Source organism: Ambystoma mexicanum, chromosome 6q, assembly GCF_040938575.1.
Source record: "Ambystoma mexicanum isolate Mex_15411 chromosome 6q, UKY_AmexF1_1, whole genome shotgun sequence".
Lineage (NCBI taxonomy): Eukaryota > Metazoa > Chordata > Amphibia > Caudata > Ambystomatidae > Ambystoma > Ambystoma mexicanum.
The window spans coordinates 231,039,308-231,053,634 of NC_090937.1; the positions used below are offsets into that span (position 1 = coordinate 231,039,308).

General features: G+C 46.3%; 1 protein-coding gene across 1 annotated transcript in view; it reads left to right on the forward strand.

The window, feature by feature from the left end:
* Positions 1 to 14,327, forward strand: part of NFKB1 (nuclear factor kappa B subunit 1) — an 887,546-nt gene that overhangs the window by 423,665 nt on the left and 449,554 nt on the right. Inside the window, exon 6 of the mRNA XM_069630690.1 lies at positions 2,728 to 2,876. Coding sequence (XP_069486791.1) covers positions 2,728 to 2,876 — 149 coding nt within the window. The remainder of the gene's footprint in view (positions 1 to 2,727; positions 2,877 to 14,327) is intronic.

The following is a 14,327-nucleotide window of genomic DNA, read 5'->3' on the forward strand; positions in this document are numbered from 1 at the left end:
GCTACAAGGTGAAATAGCATGGAAGGAGGCATGGCCTATCAAAGCCAGCACAAGATCTGCAAGGCAGGTGTGGGAGCAAGAGGGTCAGCAGAGTCCAGGAGCAGAGTGTAAGGAAACCAGGAACCCGAGGCAGATTGGAGGAGCAAGGTGTGCAACTGCATGAGATACATGAAGAGTGGGTAGCAAACCATGAAATCCCTGTTACAGCTATCTAGACAGTGGCCCCAATGGTCCTAGATAGAGCTACTTGCTGGTCCCCTAAGGGAAACCTAGAAATAAAGAAACAGACACCAGGGTTATAAATAAACTATTTGATGTAATGTTCATGTAGTGTGAAATAGCATTGTTTCAGAAACACAGCCAAGAGCCAAAGGAAGACACTCCATTCTACATCCCAATCCGGGAGCGGAAGGTAATCTTCCTGACCTTGAAGCAGGTATACTTCTTCTCCAGGGTAGGGGCAGGCTTCTTGTTTATGATGGTCATCACTTTTTTTTATATTCAGTGATAACAGGCAGAGAGGTGCAGTACCAAGTGCAATCAGCGATGCGGCTGGCTGCCTGTGGCATACCGGTGCTAACATTGTTCTCCGCCTGGTGTGAGTCAAGTGCATGCATCAGATAGGCTTAGCAGGCATGAACCCCCAAAAATTGAGAAATGCGGCTTCTGGTGTGCGGGAACTATCAAAGGGCAACCCGTTTGCTAATCAACTCCTGATGCACCCAGTGTACATCCTGAATGGGCATTGCAGTGGCATAGCATGCTGTATTATTCCCTTCACAATCCCTCCAAATGCAAGCCGCCAATAGATCAGGGGTTTGAGCCCATGCAAAACAATTCTAATGGTTCTGTTGTGTCAGGCAAATTGGCTTCTTAGTTCCATGGGTGTGCACTACCAACAGGTGATTGCACGATCTACCTCAAGCCAGTGCCCCTTTCTTCTAGATAGGTCAGCAGATTCTCCACTTTCCCATCCCCCAACTACTCAGCTTAAATGATTGATCACTAAAGCAATAGCCTTCAGAACATATCAAAAGGCCATTTGTCCATCACACAGGAGATCCGAAAACACTCCACAAAGTTGCAGATAATGACAAGGTGTTCTGATTTCATTATGGAGTTCCAGAGGTAACTCTTTCTTCTGCCCAGTTAAGTTTTATTTCTTCACATGCTTTCTGACAGCCGTAGGCGTTCATGTTGACATATGTAGAAGTTATCTTCCACTGAGGACCATAGAAACACACCAGGGAGATGTTTTTCCAATCCAATAAATTGGTACGGTGCCATTTTGACAGTCTTATGTACTTACTAATGCTTCATTGTGCGAACCATACACAATGTGAGAGCTGGTGAAGGTTATGAAATTTGTTTCCTACATTTTGTTTGAATATAAGAAAGCAATTGTTGTTAAACTAGTTGCATTTTCAGTACACCCAGTGCTCCAGATAAGATTTGGAAGTGGGAGTATGTTACTCCCTATTTTTCAAAGTTGGGAGTAAAAAGATGTTTTACGGAGTCAAAATATACATCCAGTAAGGGAGTATTTTGCAAGTGAGTAAAAATATGTTTTAACTGGACAACAGAAATTATTTTTTAATAATTATTTCGTTGCACCTATTTGCTCATGCACATTAAAAGAGGCATGTTTGTGTCTTCCTATTAGCAGTCATAATAGTAGTTCTTCCTTTGGTACTTTGTTTACTCCTGGACCCAACAAATCCATGGAGCTGTGTGGGTGAAAGCAGGGGCACATAGTTCTACGTGTCGGTTTCCTATTTTTTGTTGGGAGTACTTTTACTCCCTATTTTTATTTTATGGGAGTATTTGCCTATATTTAGGGAGTAAACTTGGCAGATACACCCCTTATCTGTAGGGCTGAGTACACCCATTAGTTCAACTAAGTATTCCATAAAAAACAGTTTCACAGAGATACACTGCGACCCACAGGGGCAGGCCAACACCAAAATGCTAGGCAGTTCTACTCTGAACAGGAGTATCATAAGCAACCCGAGACACGTGTTTCGGCCTTGTTGTGCTTCTTCAGTGAGGTGAAGCTGAACCTCTCTAAGGCACAATGAGCAAGGGCTCCACGTCTGGATTACCCTGGTTACTTAGGGTGAAACCCCAAGTTTAACAAATTAAACAAGGGTGTGGGAGCCCCTTTACTGATCTTAGAGAGACATAGATATACCTCACTGATTAGGCCTGATTAGGCCGAAACACTTGTCGGGGTTTACCGTTGGTGCTCTTGTTCAGAGGAGGATTATGTAGTATTTTTGTGCTGGACTACCTAAGTGGATTGGACTAGACTGATATGCAAATGGGTATTTCTTCTCTGTGAAAGGTACACTGAGGGAAAACGAGGTTGTAGATCAATGCCGAGTGGACACCTTCCCACAGAACAGGTTATTTGGCTGTGTTTGTTCTCGCTAGAGAGGCTCCAAGACCGTTTTATGAATACAATGGACGTGCATCATCATGAACTAGCATGTTTTTTATACATGTCTCATTACCATAATAGTAGAATATGGACTACTAAGCATATGGCAAATATGGCTTGTGATGATCCCCGCAACATACTCTTCTAAGTAGAGCGTGCATTCAGACCACAGAAGCTTCATTGCTCCACACCTATTACCAGTTCAGCTTGCAGATTAGGTTTCTACTCTAACATTGTGTTACTTTGTTGTAAATATTGCTCATCAGTCTGATTTCCATTCTCAACAGATCTACAATTACGTTGGCCATGCAAAGATTATTGTGCAGCTGGTGACCAGTGGCAAAGATGTCCGCCTGCATGCCCACAGCCTGGTGGGTAAACACTGTGAAGATGGAATATGCACAGTCCCTGTGGGGCCGAAAGACATGATTGTAGGGTATGTATATGAGCATGAGTTTGTGTGTGTGTGTGCGCTTGCTTGTGACGGTGAGTTCTGTAAGGAAGGCATGATATCAAGAATAGACAGACACAAACGATCAAAGTTCAAGGGTGTTTGTTAAACTGTATAGGTAGGGTGGAAAACACCTAATCTAAACCTATATCTAAGATGGGAGCAAGCCACAACCATCAAATCAAAATAAGGCAGTTCTAGTTGCGTCTTGTCAAATATACTAAGAAAAACCTATTGCCAATCCTTACACTAAATACAAAAGGGCATGGGATTGGGCACCCAAGAAATGAAGAAGTGTTCACAAATAATATGAATAATAAGTCAGGATGCGGTAGTCGTGGTCTCCCTTCCCCATGTTTTGAGCACGGCAAAGCACATGTTCGAGCTTTCCCAGCACGAGACGACAGTTCCGTTCTCAGCTATCAGGACCGTCAATGGCCAATTCTCTTTCTCTGTAAAAAGTATCTTGCCCTTTAGGACCTGATGTATTCAAAATAACAAGTTTCTTTACAATTGTAAATTGGGTGATGCCTTTCACCCCTGAATCTCCCTCTTTCGGGCTCAGACCTACAAAAGTTCTTAGTTATCTTAGAAACTTCGTGAGTTAAGTTTCTTGCCTCTGAGGGTCTGACAGACTCAACACAATAAAAGGTTTCAAAGTTCTTCTCTGTTCTTCCACGGGTTGGTGGGTGATGGTTTCTCACCTCTGGATTCCCGTCTTCCGGGTTCAGATCCTTCTCGAATGTTAGCCTCCCTCCGTTTCGTTCACTACGGCTTGTATTCAAAAACAATTACTTGGTTGCATTCACTTGTTGTTGGGGTGATGGCTTCTCACTCCTGGATCCCCCTCTTCCGGGTGCAGATCCTTCTCAACTGTTTGCCTCAATCCGTCGGGTTCAATATGGCTTTCAACACAATCTGCTCTGTGACATTTACAAATCTAAATGTCTTTTTAAACAGCTTAATGTGGACAACCCTCTGCCTGGGTTCACTCTTGTCAACACACTGTTCTTTGGGACTTTAGGCTTTGCCCCTTTCCATCAGCATCCCTCTATCGAGTTCACTCATGCCAATCACACAATTCCTTTTACTTTCTTAAGATGTGGTATTTATTTCCCTTAGCTTCACAATCATATGCCGGTCAAAGACTTTCGACTGTACAGAGGATTTTACAAGACCCCCCGTATGACCACTTTGACTCTCTTCTCGCCTTTCCTGAGGCCTTCTGGTAATAGTAGTTTCAACAATCGGGTAATCGCCCAGAGTTTCTCAAGTGAGCACCCACGTGGTTCCTGGCTCATATGCAGCTAAAGTTCCCCTTTCACATTAACAGTTCTTTGTAAGTTCAGTTTCTTTATCGGTTCTCCCCTCGACTCACCAGCTGTGATGAACCGCTATGCTTTCTTCGTATCAGGAGTCAAGGCCGGTACCACGGTAGTAGGCATCTCCCTCTGTCCTGCTTATCAGCATAGGCACGCTCCGTCTGCCATTGACATGTGCTGCAACACACTTGGGCTATTGTTTGCGGTCTTATGATCCCTTCCACAGAGGTTTCACAGGCCTTGATCGGAAAGGACAAGGTCGCTTCTCTCCTTGTCACCTTCTTGGTTCACGCCATCTTTCTGCTCCTCTCGAACTGCTGTGCCTGGATAGCTGTCTCGTCGTGCAGTTTGCCTTGCTTGTATGGTGCTCTCGTTCTCCACCTTTTATCCCTGTGGGGAAGGGAAAGGGCCGTCGGGTGTGTGTAATCCTGGTCAGTTGCCTGACTTTGCCTGACACTTGTGTTGGGACATATCAGATAAACGGCTCTGGTGATTTTTCCTTTTCTTTCATGGTGTGCAAAAGTGTTTGTGTCGGAAAGGGGGGGTGGGGGTAGAATATTTGAATATCCTACGGGGTAGGAAAGGGAAATGGTGTTATAAGAAGGGGGATACCTCGTCTCACCCGTCTGTGTCCCACTTCCACTCCCAGAGGACCCCCCTTCCAGTTGATCCTCCCTCACTGGTCCACCACCAGGAACTGGATGCAATAGCGATGGCCATGTCCTGGCCACCTGGATGACAGATCCCTAGCGATTAATATGTGAGACACCTTTAGGTTTCTCACAGTTCTCAAGCAATTTATGGAACATGGGTACGAATTCAGGCCTGGCCAGCTAACCAACCGTGTTGATAAGCAGAAATATGATCAGAAAAGTTAGATTAATTGATTTTAAAAAACAGTATTGCAAAAAAGGTAGCAGGCACTCCTCTACAGAAAGATTTGAAAACTGCTGGTATGCACCATGCTGAGTATACAAGTCACTCATATAATTACAAGGCAGCATTAAGGGATTGAGGGGACCAAAGGATTCATGGACATCAGCCAATGACATACACTTGATAGTTACATCATAACCAGTGACTCGTTTAGAAACCTATGTTTAGTTGTTTGGCTTTAATGGATATAGGAACCTCCTGTAGGTGTATATCGAGGGTAGTTATTGTGAAACCAGCTAGTACGCTTAACTGAAAAGTTGAGCTTTTGGTCTATGGTGCAGGTTAGTATGGTGACCTTGGGGTGGAAGGACACGGCAGAGAGTTCACAAGGGTGAGCTGTGCAAAGAACATCCTTGCCCCAAAACGTTTGTATCTGACAGTGAAGCAGTGAGTTTGTTTTTGGAGGCTGTCCTTTGCTCTCCGGTACGTTAGTAAATATATTAGAAGATTGTCCATTGCAATCATTTGAATATAGAATTGGTAAACTTTCAACAATGCTCATGCCGGGCATGTAACTTTGGGAAGTAGTGAGACACCAGGATGACATGGATGTATATTTGGCAACATGCTACAATATTCTGCCAAGCATTAAGATACAATGAAGTATGCTCAGGCACAAGAGACCGGGATAAATACATACAAACTTTGAGATAAGACTTCATAAACAGTGGATGCAACCACATAATTCTGGACAGCCAGATTCACAGGGCAACCAACCTCTTAGAATACCAAGTGTAAGAGACACGAACCTGGGTGCCTCTGGTAGTCACATACAATCCAGAGCTGGAAGCCTGCCACAACATTGCTAAGGAACTCCAACCCATCCTACAACAAGATGAACGTCTGAGGGAAGTTTTTCCTGAGAAACCCTTCCTTGCTTTCAGACAACCAGCCAATCTGAAGGGATTGATGGTCAGAAGCAAACTACACAGAAGTAGCGCAGATTATGGAACTGTGCCTTCCAAAAACAAAAAATGCTTAACCTTGATTATGTGCATGAAATGTCCCAGACGTGGCTACTGTGTTGGGGAAACTAGTTAACCTCTACATTAACGCATGAACCTCCATGGTCAAAATGTCAAGCAATGTACTAACGAGAGTCCAGTTAGTGATTCTTTTTCAGAAGCTAATAATACCCTTGAGGATCTCGAGATTGCTGTACTATGGGGTAATTTCAGGACTGACAAAGCCAGAAAGACCTAGGAATTTAAATACATGCACATTTATAATACACTGGCAGGGGCTTGAACAGACATTGCGTTTTCAAACTTTCCCTTTTTCCTGTCTTAGAGATACAGAGATCACAACATCCAGACCTGACACTTTTTTATAATTTTTTCCAAAGCCGTTCACAGACATTCAACTGGCACTGCATCAGCCGCCCCAGCCCCATCAACCTCTCTAAGGAAATTGATTGTTGCCAGACTCCCTTCAAACCAGCCCCATCTGCCCTCAAACCCCACCCTTTCCTCTTAATTGTGATGTAACACAGTTTTGATATGGTATTTGGCACAAAGTTACTACACTGGGCTCCACGGGTCACAGGCCTAACACCTAAATTGGCTGTATATCCCTTTTTAGACTTCTAGAGGCACAAGCCTGATATGTTGATGATTGTGCTACCACTGATTTTGTAAAGGGACTGGCCTGGCATACAGAGCTTCAACTGGACTGCACATACAATGACTGACAACTAACCAAATGCTTCATTTCATCTCTGCCTGAGGAAGTGGAAACATTCCACAAAGGCGCTCCCAAATGCCAAATAAATGTCTTTGTTAGCCTAATTAAGGTATTGACTAGTTTTCTTCTGGATCAACATTCTATTCAACCCTTGGCCAACCAGGTACAAGCAAACTGAAATATATTTATATTAAACAACAGTGTGGGAGCACATCTACTGAGAACAAACATGGGTCAAATACTCTGTTCTATGGAACGTCTTCCACTGAGGACCTAGAACCACTTTCTAGCTCACCGTACCCTTCAGAGAGGAGAACTATCCATTTGCATACCAGTCTGGTCCCACCCACAAGTGCAGGCCAGCACTGAAATGCTAGGCGAGTCTCCTCTGAAAAAGAGTGCCATCAGGCTAGTGTGTGAGACAAGGAATTGCAACCTTTTGGAGACTTGATGGGGCTGGGGATAAGGAATGAGATGATGTTATGGTCTGACCAAGGGGAGGGTGTGTTAGATGAGATGGTGTTGGAAAATTGGAAAAATTCAAACTTCAAATGCCATACCACTGACTGGGGGATGGACACATCATCATCGTCATTTCTGTCACTTTCACAAATTGCTACACATATTACAATATTTATGGTACATGGGATAAGTAATACAATTAGGTTACCTTGTGTTATTTTATGTAGAGGTGATACATTTGATTTGCCTGCGCACAGAAACATAACGATGAAACATTGTCACACGGAGGGCCCCTCCACACTCAGGTAAAGCAGGCAATCAATGTGGGCATGTGGAGTTTATCTGTATGAATGGCGGTCATGAGAGGAGATCATAATAGGTATAAAATGCACACATAATGGTACACCTGCATGCAAAGTGTTTTTCGAATGTAGTAAAAGATTTGAAATGTATGAGGGGGGATTGCTCTGTGTATCATGGGTCTCCGCATTGTGGATTAATCAGAAGGGTGATTTCACCATCATGGCAAATGTTTGCAAAAGCCCATCAGCAGTCAGGGAACAGGTTTTGTTAGCTGGTCAACGGGGTGGTTGCGGTCAGTTTGCAGATGGATCATGTCCCGGAGGGCAAGGGAAGATATGATCGCTGGTGAATTGGAGAGCTCATTGTTGTACGAGATAGGCATCTTGTGAAATCATGGGGTTGTTTGAAGCAGGTGGCTCTCTTGGGGCACTTGCGGAGACCAGTAGTAATACATTTTAGGAGACTTTTTGTGTTGTCAGAGAGTGGGCGGAACTCATGTGAATGGACAAGGTCAACCACGTAGAAGTCATAAAAATAGGACACCGGACAGGTCTGGGCAATGCGATTAGCAAACATGAATAGGTCAAAAGGGAATCTACCTATCTTTCTCTCGTCTTCATGTGCTTATGTATTTCTGGGGTAGGTCTATGTGTGTCATCAATATGAATTCTGTTATTTTGTAACTAAGAGGCAAAGCTGCCACCAAATATGGTGAGGCTTTTTGGGAAGGGGTGTGTTGAAAATGTAAACCTTGTAATTATAGGTTTTAGGGGAGTGTCCAATGAACTTTGTGGGTTTTAGATTTCTCTGTACAGGGCAACAAATCATGTTTGGGGGGATGATTTTGTAATGCTATCTGGGGGAGTGTATTAACTGTATTAAATAGTATGTAATATGTGTTCTTTGTGTGGTTCAGGGAGACCAGGATTAGTTTGACTCTTAGATGTCATCTAAGCCCCCCTCCCTGCCGTTGTACAATACACTTGCTTTATGGACAAAAGGCACACTTACTAATTTTAGAGGTGGGCCTAATTTGGGTAACGGTGCGAAGCTAAAGGTCCACACCTACAAATGAAATGCTCCAATTGTGATCCAGAAGCCAGGGTCATTATAGCCAAGGTTAAGGCCACCCAAGAGAATGACTTTGGATGTATATTTGAGATTGGAGGAGATGAGCTGGGTGAGCTCTTCTTCAAAGGTTGTGAAGGTCCCGGGAGGACGGTAGAAGAGGTGGATGGTAATGGTGGAGTTGGGTGAACACCTCAGTTTGGCAGAAATGATTTCACATTGTGAAATGGTGGATTGGGTCAAGGCATGAAGCAGGAGAGAATTTTTGTGGACCAGGGTGACACCACCTTTTTTATGTTAACTCTATCTTCCCAAAGCATGGCACAGGGGTTGGGGGTTGGCTAGGGAGAGGGAGGGGCCAGAGGTGAGTGTGAGCCAAGTTTCAGTGATGACTAGAATGTCCAAATTGTTGGAAGAGATAATCTCCGAGATATCTACGGCGAGTGTCGTCAGTGACCTGGTATTGATCAGGGCTGATTAAAGAGGGGGGTGGAGTTAGACAGGGTATTGTTAGTGGGGAGGGTGTTGGGAGGCTTAGGATAAATCTGATGAGAGAACTGGCTGGCAGGGATGGTGTGGTGGCCTAGGTACTTGTTTAGTTTGGTAGCAGTCAGTGGGGGCACTGTTTGTGTGGTTTTGAACAGTTGCATACAGGTTGCAAGGTGGTGGGTGTGTTCAGTGCCAAGACGAGGTGTGGTGCTGGGAGGGGTAGAGGCTGGAGTGGTGAGGGAGACTGGCAGCGCTCTGGGGATTATGCTGGTAGGTCCAGGGGCAGGCTGGGATGGACAGAGAAGCCTGCTGGGGTCGGTGGTGCTGATCCGCAACACAGTGGTAAGTCCAGTGGGGTGTGACTGTGAATGGAACTGTTGGCAGTGGTGGTCGAAGTGTGAGTGATTGATTCCTGTACTGCTATTGTAGGTAGTGTGGGCACAACGTGTGGGGGCAGCGCTCTCGCAGGTAGTGCAGGCGCAACAGTGGAGGATACAGGGAAGAGGCAGCTGTAGGTTTTTGGTGCAGTGCTGGCCCAGTAGGGGGAGAGATGCAGATGCTGCGAAGGTGGGCACGGCATAACAAGGAAATGCAGGCATAGCACAGGGCACAGTTTGTGTATGTGATTGCATAGCAGAGACTGAAATAGCATTTCATTTCGAGATGTGTGCATAGCATTTGGAGCAAGATGCACAGTTTGTAAATGCGTGGTGGGCGGAGTAAAAGTGTGCATAGCTTTTTGAGGATCGCATGTGAAGTTAAATTTTGAGTGACATGCGGCATGCAAGGCACATATTTGTCGCGCACAGCAGGCAGTGGACATGCAGACATCGTTTTTGGCTGCAAAGCGGGTGCGTTATGGTGAGAAAACACAGTTTCAGGCAATGTGGGCATGTTAGAGGGAGGCACAAACTTAGCATGCAAGGCGGGCGAGTCAAAGGCTGCTAAGGGGTCTTCTTGCAATACAGACACAGCAGGTGTAGCGTCGCTCATGCCATGTGACTGCCAGACACAACGGCACGCCACCAAATGGTCATCCGACTGTCATTGATGTAAGCGCGCTGAGCACGCGACTAAAGGAGAGTTACGTTTACTGTTGCTCCGTGTGTACGTCTCTTTATGCGGCAGGCGTACCATATTGGCAACGAGGTGAGCCCACAGCTGCTACCTGCGTCCCTGGCAGCTCTCCATTCTACTGCAGTCCGTGAGGAGCAGTTCCTCCCCGTCGGCCCTGCAGCATACCGTTCGGAGAGGGGGCGGAGCTTCCACTGGTCCCCATATCTCCCATAGTGCAGAGAAAAGACTGTGACAGAACAGTTGGAAGGCCCAGGCCCCAGAAGGATCAGGCCATAGCCATCCCCACACAGTGAGAGGGAGCCACTCATTCCTAAGCAGAAATCACTGAGATAGCCATCAAGGACAGCTAGGAGAGGTTGGGAGTCCCCAAGGACACTGTACTGGTCCACCCCTATATACCACAACCTGCACACCACTAGCACTGTGGCAAACCGTGGAAAAGGCCAGCGTATGTCCTCACATATTTGTCAATAAGGGTAAACTACCCCACCACATGTACATCGACATGTCTGGCCCAGCACAAGGCCCGGACGAGGCTGCACTAGCTTCCTTAGGGGAGAGATGCATTCCCGCTGCCATCCATGATGCCGTTCGACACCACCAGTCTAGGTCCGCGGTGGACCAGGTGGTTGAAGGAATTTGATGCTTACCTAAACGTGGTAGGCACACAGGATGATAAGCACACTCACTATCACGGCTGGCCTAGAGGTGCAGAATATTATATTTGAATTGCCAGAGGATGTTGAATACAAATACCAAGACCTCAAGAAAATACTGAATGAACACTACGCAGTCCATAGAAACGTCGACTATGAAAGACATATATTCCATACCACAACACAACTCCCCAGCGAAAGCATGGACACATTCCTGAGACGCCTTAAATCCATAGTAAAACACTGTGAATTCCACCTGTACAACAATGATGAGGCCATCAAATCCCACGCCATTGCAGGGTGTGTGTCCATAATACTAAAGAAGAAGCTACTACAAGTGCCACACACGTTGGCTGAAATCCTCATCCTAGCAAGAACAACATCTGCACTGGACCTTCAAATATCCACCCTAAGCGAGACCCACATCTCCGCAGCACCAACCATCAAAGAAGAAGCCATAAACAAACTCTTGATGTAACAACACTCTACACAAGACGCTCGACAGGAGAAACGACAGTGTTTCCTGTGTGGCTACGACCTCCCACACAATGGGTCCTGCCCAGCCATCGGCCAGATATGCTCCGCCTGTGGGGGTAAAGACCATTTTCGTACCATGTGCCGGACCCCGAAAGCCTCCAGAACTAGCCCAGTGGAACAGAAACTGCACAGACACAAGTCTCCACCTAGTCAATATCGAGAAGACTGTACTAGATTCCCGGAGAGGCGATCCCACAGGGAAAGACGCTACACACACATGAAAAACTCCCCATCTCCCACCAACTACCGCAAGGAAAGGAGACAGATTCACCACCTACATACGAAGACCACATCCACAAGTAAGTCCGACTCGCAGTTCAGCACTGATCGGAGAAGGAAATTATCCCCACAGCCTCCGAACACAGCCCCACACTGCTGCTAACGATCCAAGGCAAAGAGTTTGACTTCCTTGTAGTTTCAGGAGCCACCATCAACGCAATGCCTCAATGCGAGTATCTCAAACTTGCACACAGACCCAAACTAAAGAAGTCACGCACAGCCATCTATGCATACAGAGCCAAGGAACCCCTCCCATGTCTATGGGCCTTCAAAACTCCCTGCTGACACAAGGATAAACAAGACCGCATTCTCGTCCATGTCCTTGCAACAGAGCTTCAAAACAGCTGTCCACGTGGGATTCATCCATATACTGGACCAAATCATGGCGGACAAATACATCTCACCAGCTGCCAAAATAGCAGCAAACTTCCCTCAACTCTTCAAAGGGATCGGAAAACTCAAAGGGTGAAAGATCCACCTACATATTGACCAAACTGTGAAACCGATTTCAGGGGCATCCCGTTTAACATTCAACACCAGGTGGAAAAGAAACTACTTGCTCTCCTGGAAACCGATATAATTGAACCAGCATCAGGGCCTACTCCATGGGTCTCACCAGTAGTGGCAGTGCCTAAGAAAGGTCCAGCACCCAACCAAGCCATACTCGGAGAGCACCACCAGTCACCACGCATCACTGACATGATCCATCTGTTCAACGGAGCCAACGTTTTCTCACGCCTAGACCTCAACAAAGGATACCACCAAATTGAACTCAGTGAAGAATTGCAGTACATTACAACCTTCACCACCCATCTAGGATTGTTCTGTTATAAACCCGTAAGCTTTGGGATATCTTCGGCCGCAGAGGTTTTCCAAGAAGAAATCCGAAAACCATCTGCCATATACCACACTGTATCAACTACAGTAACAATATCCTGATATTTGGACAATCCCAGGAAGCCCATGATACTACCCTAACAAAAGTATGTGTAGCACTCGACAATGGCAACCTGACACTTAACAAGGACAAATGCACCTTCAACAAGACTACATTCAAGTTCTTCAGGCGCATCTTCTCGGAACACGGAATACAACCTGACCCAGACAAGATCCGAGCCTTGGCGGAAGCCCCCCACCCTACGAACACTGCACAAGTGAGATCCTTCCTTGACCTAGCAAGCTACTACACCTGTTACCTGTCAGACTCTGCCACCACTAGTGGCCCTCTATGGTCTCTCACGAAGCAAGACCATCCCTTTGAATGGTCCCCCCCATAGCAGGAGGCCTTTGAAAAGATCCATAGGGACATCGCCGCAGCCATCTGCATGTCCTATTTCGACCCCAACATACACACTGAAGTGACTGTAGAGTCAAGCCCTGTTCGCCTTGGAGCAATACTTGCCCAAAACTCGGGGAGTGACCATGCACAGAGGAAAATAGTGTAATATGCCAGCAAAACCCGCACAGAGACGAAACAACAATATTCACAAGCTGAAAAAGAAGCCATGCCAGTTGTATGGGTGAACATTTTCTTCACAATCATTACAGATCACCAAGCTCTGGTTACCATTTATGGAAAACCAACCACCCAAATGCCACCCAGATAGCGAGATGGGGACTTCGCCTACAGGAATACAAATATGCGATTGTCCACAAGCCTTGAAAAGACAAAACCCCCATGGACTTTCTCTCACGCCACCCACTTGTAGGGCCCCAGAAAGCAAAAAGCAGCACAGACGAATTCGCCAACGACATCATTCACCACGCAGTACCCCAAGCCATCACAATGGCAGAACTCACACGATGCACAGTGGAGGATGCAACACTGTCACTCGTACCCTCATGCATCCAAAACGGACGGTGGAACTCGGCTGAATCCTCAATAGAGAACAACCAGGCATTCGATGGACACCTGTTCAAAACACTTGCTAGGTTCAAAGACGAACTGTCCATGCCCCTGCCATCTCTGAAACTCAAGGGGAACAGAATAGTACTAATGGCGTATGCTCCACCAACGTGCGGTTGACATCGTGCACGAGAACCATTGCGGCATTACAGCTACAAAGTGCATGCTGTGGAGCAAAGTGTGGTTCCCTGGGATGGACAAAATTATTGAGACAACACATGTGGGCCTCATTACACGGAAGGCGGTAAGGGTGAACGGTCACCGGTAATGGTACCGGTGACCGTTAACCTTTACCGCCTTACTACGAGGTCTCTTTGCGGGTAGGTACTTTAACGCCTGCTGTTTAGCAGGTGTTAAAAACCAACCCGCAAAGGGACCAGGGTGCTAATTACGGCACCGCAATTTGAAGCACCGTAATTAGCGCCTTCCCCATTCCCATAGAGCCCTATGGGGCAAAAATGGGAATGGGGAAGGACAATGGGGGAAGGGGGAATTACCGCCCCACCAACCTTGGAATAGGGCTTTAATTCCCCTTTCCACCAAGGCGGTGCCGGTATTTTACCAGCATGGACCAAGGTGCTAATAGCACCTTGGTCCTCCGCCTACTGTGTAATGAGGCCCTAAAACCTTGCCACAGATGCCTCAGCGCACAACCCCCAGCCTTCCAGGAATCACTACATATGACTCCGGTCCTGGAAAGGGTATGGGAGGAGGTTGC